The 15,650-nt window shown below is 36.2% G+C and overlaps 2 protein-coding genes across 6 annotated transcripts in view; both read left to right on the top strand.

Annotated features, from left to right (window-relative positions):
• Positions 1-5,895, top strand: part of foxk1 (forkhead box K1) — a 49,037-nt gene extending 43,142 nt beyond the window's left edge. The window contains exons 6-9 of the mRNA XM_063012586.1: positions 251-417; positions 872-1,123; positions 1,373-1,591; positions 2,067-5,895. Coding sequence (XP_062868656.1) covers positions 251-417; positions 872-1,123; positions 1,373-1,591; positions 2,067-2,266 — 838 coding nt within the window. The 3' untranslated portion in view covers positions 2,267-5,895. The remainder of the gene's footprint in view (positions 1-250; positions 418-871; positions 1,124-1,372; positions 1,592-2,066) is intronic.
• Positions 5,896-12,640: 6,745 nt separating this feature from the next.
• On the top strand, positions 12,641-14,325 carry LOC134306895 (uncharacterized). 5 transcript variants are annotated; one of them, XM_062990405.1, is made up of 6 exons: positions 12,641-12,706; positions 12,816-12,898; positions 13,008-13,223; positions 13,315-13,394; positions 13,700-14,105; positions 14,233-14,325. In XM_062990405.1, exons 2-5 carry the CDS (start codon positions 12,833-12,835, stop codon positions 13,743-13,745), a joined length of 408 nt encoding a protein of 135 aa, XP_062846475.1. In that variant the 5' UTR covers positions 12,641-12,706; positions 12,816-12,832; the 3' UTR covers positions 13,746-14,105; positions 14,233-14,325. The 5 variants fall into 5 exon arrangements, with proteins under 5 accessions (XP_062846475.1, XP_062846477.1, XP_062846476.1 ...); XM_062990407.1 differs by having other exon boundaries at positions 13,315-13,365; XM_062990406.1 differs by having other exon boundaries at positions 12,820-12,898.
• The last annotated feature ends 1,325 nt before the right edge of the window (positions 14,326-15,650 follow it).

The following is a 15,650-nucleotide window of genomic DNA, read 5'->3' on the forward strand; positions in this document are numbered from 1 at the left end:
TTTCTCCCCCTCTCTTTCTGCTGCTCTTTTTTACTTGGCAGGACAAAGTAAGTTGTCTTTATTAGCTTGTCATTCCGTTTACAGGCTTTTTTGACATGTCATGTTGTCCAGCAGCTTTTAATTCACTGTCCGCTAGACCTTTGCTGCAGTGTTTGGCTCCGAGGTCAGGTGTCAGATATAAGAATTCACAGCGCTGGTGCCTGGAGAAAGTTGTGTCGGCATGTGTGTAATGGATTTATCCTGCTTTTAGGAGTGCTCCAGCCTCACCCACCCACTCAGGCCTACTCTCACCTCACTCGAGTGGCCTACAGACCCCTGAGTGCCTGTCTCGAGAGGGCTCACCCATTTCCCATGAGCATGAGTTTAGCTCCAACCTGGCATCTGTTCCTGAGTTCAGATACACTCAGAGTGCCCCAGGTGAGTCTCACAAGTCCTGTCAATTCACATTAGGAGATTTATATATGGATGTAGTATCTATACTATACAGCACGGGTGCAACACTTTCATGGCTTGAGATCTACTATTTCAGGATTTCAGGATAATTACAGCAAACAGGATGCACCTGACCACAATTTGGAATACCACAGCAAATGGTCTTTAATACTTTTGTGAATAAGAAATGTTAGCTTTTGATTAAAACATGTTTTGAAAAACATTCCATATTAAACCCACAACACAATGAAGTGTGCAAAAACTACAATTTTTGCAGCTTCAAGGGAGCCAGTAATTGTGTTTTGTTAGGATGATTTTTTTCCCTTAAGAATAAGATGATTTTAATTAAAGGTTAGATTTTCATATTTCTTTGCCATAATTGTCAGACTGAATGTATATATTATGTATATATAAATTGTAATTACTATTTAAACAACAGGTTCTCCAGTAAGTGCGCAGCCTGTGATCGTGGCACTGCCCTCTCATTCTTCGGCAGGAGTGGCTAAGCCCATGGCTTACATGCCCACCTCCATCCTTACCTCCCAGCAGGCCTCAGGTCAGGCTGTTCACGTGCTGCAGCAAGCACCGGCTGTGACCATGGTGCGCATGCTTACCACCGCCTCCAGCAACGGCTACGTTTTAGCCAACACTGGTTTAGCAACAGTTGGAGAAAATTCTGAAGAACACAGAGGTACTAGCATCTAGAATTGTCTATACATTTGATGCCTAACACCAGGATTGATGTTATATTAGATGTTATATTGATAAAAGAAGGGGACATAATGTTGGGGTTACAAATACTTGTTTGCATTTTGAATAAATTGTATTTTAGAGTAATGAGCTTACTATTGTGGGGTGTTTTTTTAGGTATTAAACGTGGTGGTTTAGCTCTGCTTGTGTTTAGCTTTTCTGTAAGCCTTTGTCCTGTCTCTTTGTACAGGTGCTGTGGAGATGGCAGCCCCATCTTCCATCCCTGTAGGTAGCAGAGTGATCCAGGCTGTAGGAAGCCATATGAGCTTGGCCAACAGAGGGCAGCAGTATCACAGCACTCTGCAGCAGGGCTCTGTGCCTTTGGGTCAACACCAGCTCCCGGTCCAGCCCATCACCCAGAATGGCAAACATGCTCTGCTCACCGCCAGCATCTCACCCAACACTTATGGTAGGTATTTTTAGAGAATGTGTTTACTGCTGCTTTAGCAATGTTTCTGACGTATGATGGACAACACTAGCTTATTTACCTATAAATAATAATAAGTATTATAAGCATCTATAGCTTATAATACTCTGGCATAGACATGTTACAATGTGACAGTAACTTGGTTAGTTTGGTGTTATTGTGGTTATTGTAGAGTTTCCTCCCACAGTCCAAAGACATGCAAGTGAGGTGAATTGGAGATACATAATTGTCCATGACTGTGTTTGACATTAAAGACCTAAACTGATGAATCTTGTGTATCGAGTGACTGCCTGTCCTGTCATGAATGTAACCAAAGTGTGTAAAAGACAATGTTAAATCCTAATAAATAAATAAATAAATAAATAAACATTAACGGCATGAAGTAATCAGAAAGATTTAGTGTAATTTTGAATGGCATGCTGACTACTCTTTTCTAATACTACTAATTCTTTTCCAGCTCTCACCAACCCTTTACAGATTCTGGCAGCGCAGGCCTCCACTTCACCTCCAGTCCTGGTTAACAGACACTCTAGCATGGAGATGGAGCAAGATGGCCCTCAAGAACCTGAGGCTAAACGGCCTAAGATGGAAGATGAATGCGTGGCATCAGTGCCCCAGCCTGTTATTGTTGCTATGTCTCAGGAGGCCAACAACTGAGTAAATGAGTGAGCGGTGGAGATCCTCAAGGCAAGCCCCCAATAATAGTGTTAGCCATGGTGCCATTGTTATTAAGGGCAAAAGGTTTTTGTTTGTTTGTTTTGTTTTGTTTTTTACATTTTCTTTTATTAGTTAGTACTTATTTGTTTTTGAGAGAACAAGTTAATCACAGGTAACAGGTCGTATGGCTTTCATGGCAAAAGAAAGATTAGCAGTGTGCATTTTAAGGGAAGATATAAGCTTCGTTGCATTATGGTTTAAGCCTTAAAAAGCAAACGCTGATGTGATTTTCATTTTGTGTTGTTCTTTCTAAAGGATGGGATCGGTCCCTTAAGGATATAAAAGGTATTAACATGGGCAGACTTGTGCTGCCATTTATTTCCTCACAAGGTACAATTGTAACAGTACTTACTCTGGAATAGGGTGGGACCAATCACTGAGCAGCTATTTTTGTGGGGGAGCGCAGCTTCTCGATGTTAAAAACAAACAAACAAAAAAAAAGATTATGTATTAAGCTTATTGAAGGCGGGGTTCCCTCAGGTCATTGCTGGGGGGAACCATGGATTTATTTATTCTGCACACAAGCAGATCATGATCTTTATATAAATAAGATTGAATTAACTCAGACCTCGTAAGGATTTCAAAAAATTGTCACACATGAATGGGGCAGCCTGTTTTCCTGGCCTTGCGTTTGAACATGCTATATTTAAATAGCATTTCTGTATAATGAACTAGTACATGCTGTAAAGTGTGAGCTTCTTAATTAGGCTGAAGAATGAAAACGAATGAATGTATTTAACTTTTGTCATGGTTCACAGCTCTCTTTTACCCCCAAAATATAATACATGAGAAATACAATGTCCTGAACTTTATTTGCTCAAAGATATATCTAATTCACTCATGCATTTAATGTACAGCAGACATACGCCTCTGTGTTTGCTGTATGCTACTTGGATTTCATGTATGTTTAAGTTTTGGACTGAATACAAAAGCATTATTTAATCATGATTAAACCACACATACATTGTAAATGCTTAAATATTTAACTATTATAAGGGTTACTAAAACCAGATGTTTATTTCTGTTTGTTAAAGACCCAGGAATGTAACAGATAATATAGATTTACAAGAGGCTAGTTTTTCACTGTCAGCCTTCCCTTAAGCTTATAATAACGTCGGAAGGTTAATGAATGTTAAACACTTTTTTAAAACTTCTTCTTTTTTACATTTTTCCTAAGTGTTATTCAGTCGTTATATTTTTACTAATAAAACATAGTACAGCACAGTTTATACATTCTTGAAATTTTCAAGACAATCACTAGCCAGGTGGGACAGGTTACTACCACTTACAGTCACGAAGAAGCATCACAACTTCTCACGCAATACAAACACCTCTCAAGACCAAATCTTCAGTAGTACCTCTGATTAGCAGCTCTACTCTGTAGCGAACATACTGCTTGGAAAAATACAACGCTGAAGCGTTTCACTGTACAGGGCTGTAATGAATAATACTGACTTTTCTGTCAGGTTCATTTAAGTATAGTTGTATTTAAGTGCACTATGGTTAAGAACTTTAACATCATAGTATCTCATATCACTGTTTAAACATGTCTGTCATGAATTTAAAGGATTGAATTTTACTGTTGGTAAAATATGTTTGCCTTCTTGAGGGCATCTGTGCCTGCAACAAGGGGAAGGGGAAGGAATTGGAGGAAATTAGTAAGAATTGAAGTTTCTTATATCAACGTTTTAGCTAATATATTCTGTAATAATGCGTGATAAGAAGGCAGTAACCCTTATAGAAACTTTAAATTTGGTTGAAAAAGCATTAATGGTTATATCTGAATGTGGAACAGGAGGAACGGTCACACACAAGTAGTCTACCTTGACTAAACGTTAATCTTATTTATTAAATCATTCATTCATCTTTAAAAACCGTTATGCTAATCAACACCTGAAACAGTGCCAGTCTGTCAACAATTTAGAGCAGCCAGTCCATCTAATGTTTTGTTTGTCCCTATGTGGGCAAAGAGAAAACGTGCCCAGACCGTGTGTAATGCAGGGCCAGGTTTGAACCTTGATGTTTTAAGGCACCCAAATAACCTAGTGTGCCATTGTGCTGGCCCTCACTAAACTAATGTTTAGAAATGTATTCATGATCAGGAGCACAGTGGGTCTGGCTTCCCCAATGCGCAATGCAGTAACACTCCCTAAATGCGATCTATCGCCGGGCCGTTGCCCACTTATAAACCATTATGATTAATAGTTTTAACCAGTAGAAGAGTTTTTCCCCAGTCCATAAAGACAGAATTATTTGAACTATTTGTCTCAGCTTCTTTTTGTTAGTTGTAAGAGTAGAAAGCTTTTCTTTTTATATATATATAATTTTCCCCACTTTTTCCCCCCAATTTTCTCCCCTAATCTAGTCGTATCCAATTTACCCTGAATGCGTCCTCTTTACTAAATCGACCCTCCACCGCTGACTAAGGACGCCTCTCAACTGACATATGCCCCCTCCGGCACGTACAGTCAGTGCAGACTGCATTTTTCACCTGCACGAGTCGAGTTCATACACCGACGGGCACTGTGTACGGAGGGCCACACTCCCATCAGCATTATTCCTCAGCCCTGTGCAGGCGCCATCAGTCAGCCAGCATTGGCCACAGTTGCACCAGTTATGAGGACCTATTTATCTGACTTTTTACCCCTATGAACAACAGCCAATCGTTGTTCATGCAGCCACCCAACCTAGTCGGAAGGCAGAGCTGAGATTCGATACAATGTATTCGAAACCCCAACTCTGGTGCGCTAGCGTACTTCACCGCTGCGCCACCTGAGCGGCGAAAGCTTTCTTTAATAATAATACAGCGCCAAGATTCTGAACTCCTTAGTTCGTAACTCGGCATTGTCGGCTGGGTGCCATCTGGCGGGCATAATTGACCACCGTATCTGCTAGGGCAAGACGACCGTACTATGTGTGGGTAGGATCTTTGTCCGCTGTGTAAGGACCCTGATTGGCGGAAGAGATGCCTGTGCAGAATGCAGGGGCGAACAGAGGTGGGCTGTACACGTGTCGGAAGAGGCGTGGGCAGTGACATGCTCTCCTCGGATGCAATCAGGTATCCCTCAGCTGGGAGGATTGGGAGGAAAATGGGAAGAAAATGCATTAAAAAAATTATCTGCCTGTGTGACCGTTCTCTTAATAGTGATAAAAGTAAATCATTTATTAAATGAGCACTTGGTAAACCCACTTTATAAACCCACTGAATTGAACTTTTATTGCCTGCTATATCTTGCATAACTACATGTGTCTTTATGAGCAATCTCTAAAGTGTTTTTGTCAGCTGATCTGATGTATTGATTTTTGTGCTTTTTCTTTTTTTTTGCATATTAGCTTATGCAAGTGTTTATACACTAAACATATAATTTAAAATCTAGTCTAATAATTTGATGCACGTTTTTGTTGACTTGTAAGTTGCTATGATCTTTACTCTTTGTGTACAGAACCTGTTAGTCCTTGCTCAAAAGCAGTGCATTCTCTTCAGAACCCTTTATTATGAAAAATGTCTTGCATTGATCAACATTTTTTCTGATGTTTTAACACAGTTTAATAAAAGAGCACAGAAATTTCTTGTAATGCTTATTTTTGAAATGTAGGAGAGCTTCAGTAGTGTCTCAAACAGTTATAATTTTACTAACAGAGCACTATTAAGTTTGTATCATTCAGCCAGTGGGATCACATTGGACTGCTTGTTCTATACTGGCTTGCAAGTGCAACGATTTATCATTTGTACAATAATATCAAACTGAAACATCGATTTTTTTTTTTTTTTTTTTTTTTTTTTTTTTTTTTTTGTCTATCAGTTTTATTTCTTATGAAATGTTTCACTCTATTTGTCTGAGAATATTGTATACCAGGAATTCTGTCTTGTTTCTGGCTCTTTAGTTCTTTTTTCAGATTCAGTACATCTTGATTACATAAACATTTCGAATGTAAAATATTTTCTATACACTTGTGGAAACCTCGAAAACATGCTGAAAACATGACCACAACCTATTAAAAGGTTTAAGCTGTCAAAAGCATCATGCTTGTTTGGTTTATTACTTTTAATAATAAGCTTAAAATTAACTATCAAACTGATAAAGTTTAAGTACAGTATGAAAACACTGGAAAACAAATAATGTTGCATGTTAAATCTGCTTACTTTGATACACAGAGTTTTTTTTTTTTATTTAACACCACCCATGATTACGTACAGGATGAGTAATATTTAAATGTTATCAAGTTGATCTCATTCAGTTTAGTGTTTAGAAAATGTTCCTGCTCAAAAATGCGTACATGGCCCTTATGAATGAGTTTTAAACAGTCTTTTCATAGCCTACGAGCTTAGGCTATGTGCCCTTGAAGTATGGAGACAATCGGTGCAATGTTTTCTCAGTTAAAGCAGTATACACTGATCAGCCATAACATTAAAACCACCTCATTGTTTTTACACTCACTGTCCATTTTATCAGCTCCACTTCCATATAGAAGCACTTTGTAGTTCTACAATTACTGACTGTAGTCCATCTGTTTCTCTACATGCTTTGTTAGCCTCCTTTCATGCTGTTCTTCAATGGTCAGGACCACCACAGAGCAGTTATTATTTAGGTGGTGGATCATTCTCAGCACTGCAGTGACCCTGACATGGTGGTGGTGTGTTAGTGTGTGTTGTGCTGGTATGAGTGGATCAGACACAGCAGCGCTGCTGGAGTCTTTAAATACTGTGTCCACTCACTGTTCACTGTATTAGACACTCCTACCTAGTTGGTTCACCTTGTAGATGTAGTCAGAGACGATCGCTCATCTATTGCTGCTGTTTGAGTTAGTCATCTTCTAGACCTTCATCAGTGGTCACAGGACGCTGCCCACAGGGCGCTGTTGGCTGGATATATTTTGGATGGTGGACTATTGTCAGTCCAGCAGTGACAGTGAGGTGTTTAAAAACTTCATCAGCGCTGCAACACACACTAACACACCACCACCATGTCAGTGTCACTGCAGTGCTGAGAATGACCCACCACCTAAATAATACCTACTCTCTAGTGGTCCTAGGAGAGTCCTGACCATTGAAGAACAGCATGAAAGGGGGCTAACAAAGCATGCAGAGAAACAGATGGACTACAGTCAGTAATTGTAGAACTACAAAGTGCTTCTGTATGGTAAGTGGAGCTGATAAAATGCACAGTGAGTGTAGAAACAAGGAGGTGGTTTTAATGTTATGGCTGATCAGTGTATGTGTGCTTTATGATTGGCTTGTTGACAACACTGTATAGAAATTCCAACAGTTTGATATATTATTTGTGTGTGGGGGGTGAAAATCCAGTTCACTCAAATATTTGTGTGATTTTGCATATTATTAGGTCAAAATCTAAGGGCATGAAACAAGTAATCGGTGGGAAAAAAAATTTGTCTCTACGTCATACATGGTAGGCAATACGGCGAACCAAGTTTTTATTTATTTTTTTATATACATCCATTCCAAAACAGGTGATGTCAACCTGTGATTGTAACCATTTTGTACAAAACCAGTGTCCATGAAAGTCTGAGTCTTTAAGGAGCAAAGATGGGCAAAGAATCTCCAATTTGTTAACAAATGCATAATTTTTGTACATAAAATGTTACGTAATTAACATTTCTGTGATGTCAGTGCAGAAAAGTACATTAAGATTTTAAAGAAACTTGAAGATATGCTTTCTTCAAGACATCCATGTGTTTTTAACAAAACAATTCTAAACCACATGCTGCACACATTACAAAGACATGACTAAGGAAGAAGAGGGTTTGAGTACTGGACTGGACTGGACTTCTTTGTTGCATGACCTGTGATGAAGTTTCTGTTATTGTTAAGAATAACAGATGCATTTTGCTACTGGGTAAACATTTTTTTAGGTAAATGGGACCAAATTAGAGTAAACATGACTAATAAATCTAGTAAAAATTAAGAGAGGTTGCCAGACCTCTCCAAGACGCAAGAAAGAGGACCCTACTGATAGGGTTTAAAGACCTTATTGTCCTTGCCAACTTTCCACATGTATGATCAGTTGTAAAAGCTATTTGTGCATATACGATGAACAGAAAAAATCATACCGCATTCCATTACTGGCTCTAAAACTGGGTCAATAATTTTAAGCCATCTGCAGTATTGTAGAATCAAATGCTATCAGTTGGGGAAATTATGACATAGCAGAGTCTGCAAAAAATCCAGGTAGGTTTTTCAGGCTAGATGGAATTAGTGCATCTCTACAGGAGCTATGAACAACCTTAAAAGAAGCAAGATTTAATGCGCCACAACTACTGTCTTTTACCCATGATGTCAAACATCTTTATATGGAAAAACAGACACTAATGGAAACACAGTGTTCAAGATTAGCCCCAATTTAAGGTGCTTACTTTGACCTTGTACAAGCAACACTTGTTATCCTCTTCACTATGCAGAGAGAGGGAGGAGTGTCTCATTTTCCAGCAACTGGTAAGTGGAGCTGATAAAATGGACAGTGAGTGTAGAAACAAGGAGGTGGTTTTAATGTTATGGCTGATGGGTGTATATACACAAGGTTCATCAGTTCACAAGTTTTAGTTTCAAACACAGTCATGGACAATTTAATATCTCCAATTGACCTCACCTGCATGTCTTTGGACTGTGGGAGGAAACCGGCGCTACCGGAGGAATCCCACGCATGCAAACTCCACACAGGCAGGACCAGACCCCACCTGGGGATCGAACCCAGAACCTTGTTGCTGCAGGCGACAGTGCTACCGATTGAGCCACCGTGTCGCCCCTTTTTTGTGTAGTTAATCCTTATGTAATTTGTCCAAAGACCTAACTTATTTTTAAAAAGCATATACCCTAAACTCATCCGTAATTTATGTTTTACATCCAAATGCTACCTCAGATGTTTCTTTTACCTAATAATTTTTTTCCAGATGTAATGCTGGGTATAAAATATACGTTTTTGGACCCTGTGTTCAATCTGTGGTGCAAATGTTAATTAAGGTGATAAATAAAAAATAAAAAAAACATTAATTAAGGTTTTTTTGTTATGCATTGCTTTTATTGAGGATTTTTTGAGCATGTCAGTGTGGTTGAACGTCTTCCTCTAGATCTCAAGGGCCTTTCCTGTAAAACACAAAATAACTGTTAGTAAAATGTGATGAAGATGTTATCTCAGAAAGATTTTTTTACTTACTGCTCATCAGTGTCATGGTTTTATGTCTTAATCTTCCATGCTATTTATCCTTTCTTTACAACTCCTGAATTTAAAGGTTATTCTACGTAAATTTGCTTTTTAAGGCCTGTTTGTCTTTTGCTTTATGCTCTTTCTCGTCAACCTTCTTGAGCTTTTCCATCTTTTTCCTGTTATTTCCTTTTCTAGATCTTTTTGCTTGCATATTTTTTTCACTCCTATTACTTTAGCATTACAGTATTATAGAACAAGTGCTCGGTTATTTATTTTCTTTATTATTTGTTTTGAAGTTAAATTGAAAAAAATTTAAGGTAGTCTCTCGTTAAATTTGACTATTAGCAACAGAAACAGTGAAAGATGCACTACCCAACATTTTGTAAATTTCCATGTGCCCTGTTAGCTACACCCCCATAACTGACATCACTACAAAGCTCATGTTGTCCAATTGACAGTGCATTAGGACCCAAATAGATTGCACAACTAGTGCTTGACTTAGAGATTGTAGACACATGCCCCCCACAGAGGATAGAAATGAATGATCATGTCTCATCATTCATCATTCATATTTTATTTTAAAGCAACTGCATTTTTTCCATGTACCTACCCAGCCCTATATTCCTTATGTCACCATCGGAGCCCAAACTATTTGTACAGGTAGCACAACACTTAGGAGTCTGTAATCAGCATATAGTCTTACATAATGTTGCACCAGTTAACATTTAAACATGGATCCTCACTGATAACATTTCGTAAAAATAAAAATTATAAATGGTCACAACTAATTCATACAGGATCAGATAAGCTCCGTATTACTCTTAGGTATTGGGTTGATTGTTTAAGTCATTTGTGTTCTATATAACTTTTATTAATCTGTAATCTGAGTTCAATCAGACTGGAGGAAATCTTTGCATGTAAACATGGCCATGGTGACACAGTCTGATCGAGCAGCTCCAGTAGCAGATGTAATACTGTGCTTGAGTTAATAACGATGTGGTAGACAAGTATACTCAGGAAAAGTACTCCTGGTCCAGTATATGCGCTTAATTCTGTGCATTTAATAAAGAAAATTAATAACAGATCACCTAATACTGTAATATTAAAGGTAATAAGGAGTAAAAGAACAGCGATGTTGTAGTACTGTATTAGGTATAGTTGTAGTACTGTATTAGGTATAGTTGTAGTACTGTAATTAGGTATAGTTGTAGTACTGATACGTTTGATGAATGGTTATGGTTAAGTCTGATATGGTTTGATGAATTAATGTCAAACTATTTTTATACAAACACATCAATGTTTCTCATCTACTACAAACCCTATATTTTAATATAGTTAATATTTATTTTATATTAATTTTAAATGAAGATCAGTAAAACTGTGATAATTTTATATTGGAGATGAATAAATCTATAAAGGTCTCAAGAAATTAGCATTCTTATATGCAAACAGTCAATGTTCCTCACCTACTACAAACCTTGTTTTTTCATTGTAATTTATTGTATAATAAATGTATATTAAAGATAAATAAATCTATTGAAGTCTGATATGGTTTGATTAATTAATGGCAAACTATTTTTTATAAACACATATTTATGTCCCTCACAGCCTACAAACCTTGTTTTATAGAAACTACTTTTTACTTTTTTATTTTATTTTAATTTATAATTAAGATCAGTAAATCCATAATAAGTGTATATTAGAGATAAATCTATTAAACTCTGATATGATTTAAATTAATAAAGTCAAACTATTTTTATAAACATATATTACTGTCCCTCACATTCTACAAACCTTAATTTTAGAAATAATTTTGGTGTTTTATATATATGTATGTAATGATTTTTAATATTATTGTGCAAATAAATAAATGTATTGAAGTTTTGTAGTTTGATAAATTAATGTTAAAAAAATTTTATACAATCACATTGATGTCCCTTACTTCCTACAAACCTTATATTTTTAAATAACTTTTGTTTTGTATTTATTTTATAAAAATTTTAAATGAAGATTAATACATTTGTTATCATTTAATAATGGAGATAAATAAATCTGTTAAAGTCTGATATGATGTCTTCATTTTTGTCAAACCACACATTCATTTCTCTCACCTACTACAAACCTTATTTTTTTAAATGCATTTTATATATTTATTTATAGTGATTCATAAATGTGATAATTGTACAGTGCTCATAAATAAATCTTTTAAAAACTTCGAGCACGAGCAGCAGCACTAAAATCGTGTTAAAAACATGAGAAAGTGAGTTCGACTGGCCTGACATCGCACAAAGACTACTGATTAGCAAATGCAAACAATACCAAAATGCTTCATAAACATGGCGCTAAAATCCTACGTAAATCTGGGACGTTTTGACTGGACATAATGGTCATTCAAGGTATCTACAAACACATTCTGACTATTCAGAATGATAATTCAAGATATCCGATACACAAAAGCCCTCTAGATGAAAAAATGTTCAAGATATCTTTAATGTATTTGAAGATATCTTAAAAGGACTTTTGACTAGTCAAAAATACAGTTCTGGATATCCCTAACTTAGTTTTGCCTAGTCATTATTTGCTTTCAAGATATCCGCAATTTAATTTGCACTAATCGGATCTTAGTTTCAGATATCTAAAATACATTTAAGATATCTTAAATAATGACGACATTTAAGATATCTCTAATTGCAATTATGATTAATCAGAACAAAAAGCGAGATATCTGTAATTTACTTAATGACTAGTCATAATTTAATTGTAGATATCTGAAATGTACGTTTGAGATAGTAATTAATAGCAGATATCTTGAACTGGAGCCTCCATACAACTCAACGGTAAATCTTACGTCATTTATACTAGTCAGAATGTAATAAGAGATATCTCAAATTGGTATTTTACCTAGTCAAAATATGATTAGAGATATCTTAATTAAGTAATATGTCTAGTCATAAATGAATTACAGATATCTGTAATGTAAAGGTGGTGAAGCCAATTTTATGTTAAAACGGCCTGCCATAATAGAGCTGATTATACTCAACACGTCACTACAAGCAGTTACAGGCGGCGGTGGACGGAACACTACGTACGTCATAATGAAAAAGGCTATAAAAGCAGTCCGCGCTGCTGGAGCCTCATTTGACTTTAGCTCTGCTCAGAGGAAGCTGCTCAAGTTCATTAACGAGAGAAAATATTCATCTGTTTCTCATCACACACTGTGGTAAGTTCCTTCTGTAGGAGCAGTAGATACATTGTACCTAAAGTAACACACGCAGCTTCGTTTCTGATATCTTTTATTGTTGTTCTTTGTTTTGTGTTTTGTATGGAAGTAAGAAAGTGGGTAAGGATGCGGAAGTGGATACAAATGATACGGAGACTGTTCGGTAAGCTCCGCAAAACCCGTCCTCTTCCTGTGAGTAAACATTTCATTTCTTTCTTCTTCATGTTCAACCTATTATTTATAACTACTGACTGTATTTACTTCATTCATGATGCTAACTATGTTTTTAATGCTGTAAAAGAAGGAGAAGGTGGAAGAGGATGCGGCAGGTTTCCAGCTGGAGGAATGTGCAGATGGGAGTCAGGAACAGAAGGATTGGGGGGAGAAACAAGAGAACCTGCAGAGCACCTGCAGCCAGGAGATCCTGTTATCACTTAACAAGATCTTCCAAAAGCATGCAGAGTGCTCTGAGAATCTCTTGAGAGAGATGACCAAACTGACAGATGTTATTGCAGAGGTTTGCACTTTATAGAACATCATACAGTAATATAATGTTCATTCAACTCAACACTGAATATACACATTCTTTTATCTCATTTTTGTTTTAGAGCACACAGAAAACAAGTGATGCTGAGATGGAATCTACTGCTTCTCTAGCAGTCAGTCAGGACGTTACACCAGCTCAAAAGTCTATGCTGCCTTTCTCTTTATCATCTTTCATTAGCTCGGCCAGGACCCGGCTTTCTTCATTAAAAAAGCTCCAGCATTCCTGTGTGGAGTCCAGCATGAATTCCAATCTGAACACTGGTGATGTAAAGCCACCACAAACACCCAAGTTAGCATGGGTGCCAAATCAGTGCTTTAAGAACACTGAAGAGATCATGCTGACCGACAACACTGATATGAATGATGTTGAGCTGCAAACTGTGGAGGAAGAAGCAATGAGTCCTATGATTGACAATATTCCAAATGTGCCCCTTGATGAAAAAACAGGGCTTTTGGAGATGGAGTTTCATGCCAAGACAGAATGGTTCAATAAAATGGAGGAGAAGGTTAAACTAAAGCTTGAGATGGACGAGGTAAAGCAGAAAAGACAAAAGGAAATTGAAGACCTAAAATTGGAAGTGAAAATTCTGAAAACGGAGGCCAAACGTGAAAAGCAGGAGGGGGAAACAAAGCTAAAGGATCTAGAAAAGGAAATAAAGGATGAAAAATCAAAGGTTCTCCTTGAGCTGAAAGAGCTAAAGAAGAAATCGAAGATGGAGAAAAAGGAGGAGCGTAACAGGAAGAGGATGGAAAAGCACATGAAGGTTGACGAGGAAGAGCATGAAGTCAAAGACAAACAGGCCTTAAAAAGCAAATTTAGAGTAGCCTTTAAATTTAGGGGTTAAAAAAGGAAGTAAGTATAGCAATTAAGTTTAAGACATAAAACCATAACACTGATGAGCTGGTAAGTAAAAAAATCTTTCTAACTGAGATAACATCTGCATAACATTTTACTAATAGTTATTTTGTGTGTTTTATAGGAAAGGCCCTTGAGATCTAGAGGAAGTCATTCAACCACACTGACATGCTCAAAAAATCCTCAATAAAAGCAATGCATTAAAAAACTCACACAATGTTGTTTTTTAATTTATCACCTTCTTTTACCTTTGCACCATTGAACACTGGGTCCAAAATAAATGCATATATTTCTGGAAAATTAAAAGGCAAAAGAAACACCTAAGGTAGCATTCTAATGTAAAAACATTTTTTTAAATATAATAATATGCTTTTTTAGAAATAAGTTAGGTCTTTGGACCAATTAAATGAAGATAAATTACACCTAAAAAGAGGAGTGTAAACTAACAAGCTTCTTGATCATTTAGAATTTAGAGTCAAATGGGATAATTTTCAAAAGCAATGACTTTTCATGGATAGGAGAAATATGAAAAGAAAAAAAATCAAAGCTATTCAATTCAGTTAGCACATACAGTATATCATTTTTGGGGTGTCAGAGATGTACAATAAATGTTGTTTAAAGGTTTTTGAGCACCTGTCATGTCAGGGCTATTAGTGATCAACAAAAATACCATCATATAGTCAGACTTACTTTGAAATATTGTAAATAATTTGATCCAGACTGCAAAATAATTGTATAGATACACACACACACACACACACACACACACACACACACACACACACACACACATACACTTAAATACATATGTGAGAAATGCAGATAATTGTTTTTTAAGTTCTCTTAAATTAAAAATTATAGTAATTCAAAAGTCTTGTTTTTTGTTTTTGTAAATTTAAAAGATTAAAGATGAGACCTAATTTATTAAGAATAGGTGTAGAGTTGGTATGCAACCTAAGGAATTTCATACATACAAGTATTATATAGAATATTATATCTTTAAGATCTCTGGGGTTGCTTCAAACAACTAAAATAAAAAACGATCAAATTTACTGAGAATATTTTATGTAAATCTTAATGATTATCTTTTGTTTTATTTTGTTTCATTATCTTGTGTTCATGCCAAACAGCCAGATGTCTGTAATGTTTATTTTAAACCAGGAACCTCAAAAATTTGCCAAGAGGAACAGTTTTAATTGGCTTCTGAATCACTGTAAACCCTAATAATTAAATCTACTCAAATAATTTAAGAAAATTCGTTGCCTCAAATAAAGTAAGTTTTAAAACTCGTTTTTTCATTAATTTGATTGAATGAAATGAGTCATTAAGTTAAACCTACAAACCAGAAATAGTTAGCACTCAAAACGTTGTGTACCTGTAACTTTATTTTTATAAACTATTTTCTTTATTGAGATTTTCTTTTATCAAACCAAAACATGCAGTGACTTCTAAGGAATAAAAGACAGATTAACAATAAATTCAATCAACAATAGAGACTGCAAAAAAACAAAACAACCCCATACAATAAATAAATAAATAAAT

The sequence above is a fragment of the Trichomycterus rosablanca genome, chromosome 2, assembly GCF_030014385.1.
Source record: "Trichomycterus rosablanca isolate fTriRos1 chromosome 2, fTriRos1.hap1, whole genome shotgun sequence".
Taxonomy (NCBI): domain Eukaryota; kingdom Metazoa; phylum Chordata; class Actinopteri; order Siluriformes; family Trichomycteridae; genus Trichomycterus; species Trichomycterus rosablanca.

What these genes read in the sequence shown, in the direction of transcription:
- LOC134306895 (XM_062990404.1), top strand. Translation starts at nt 13,492, where the DNA reads ATGAATTCCAATCTGAACACTGGTGATGTAAAGCCACCACAAACACCC.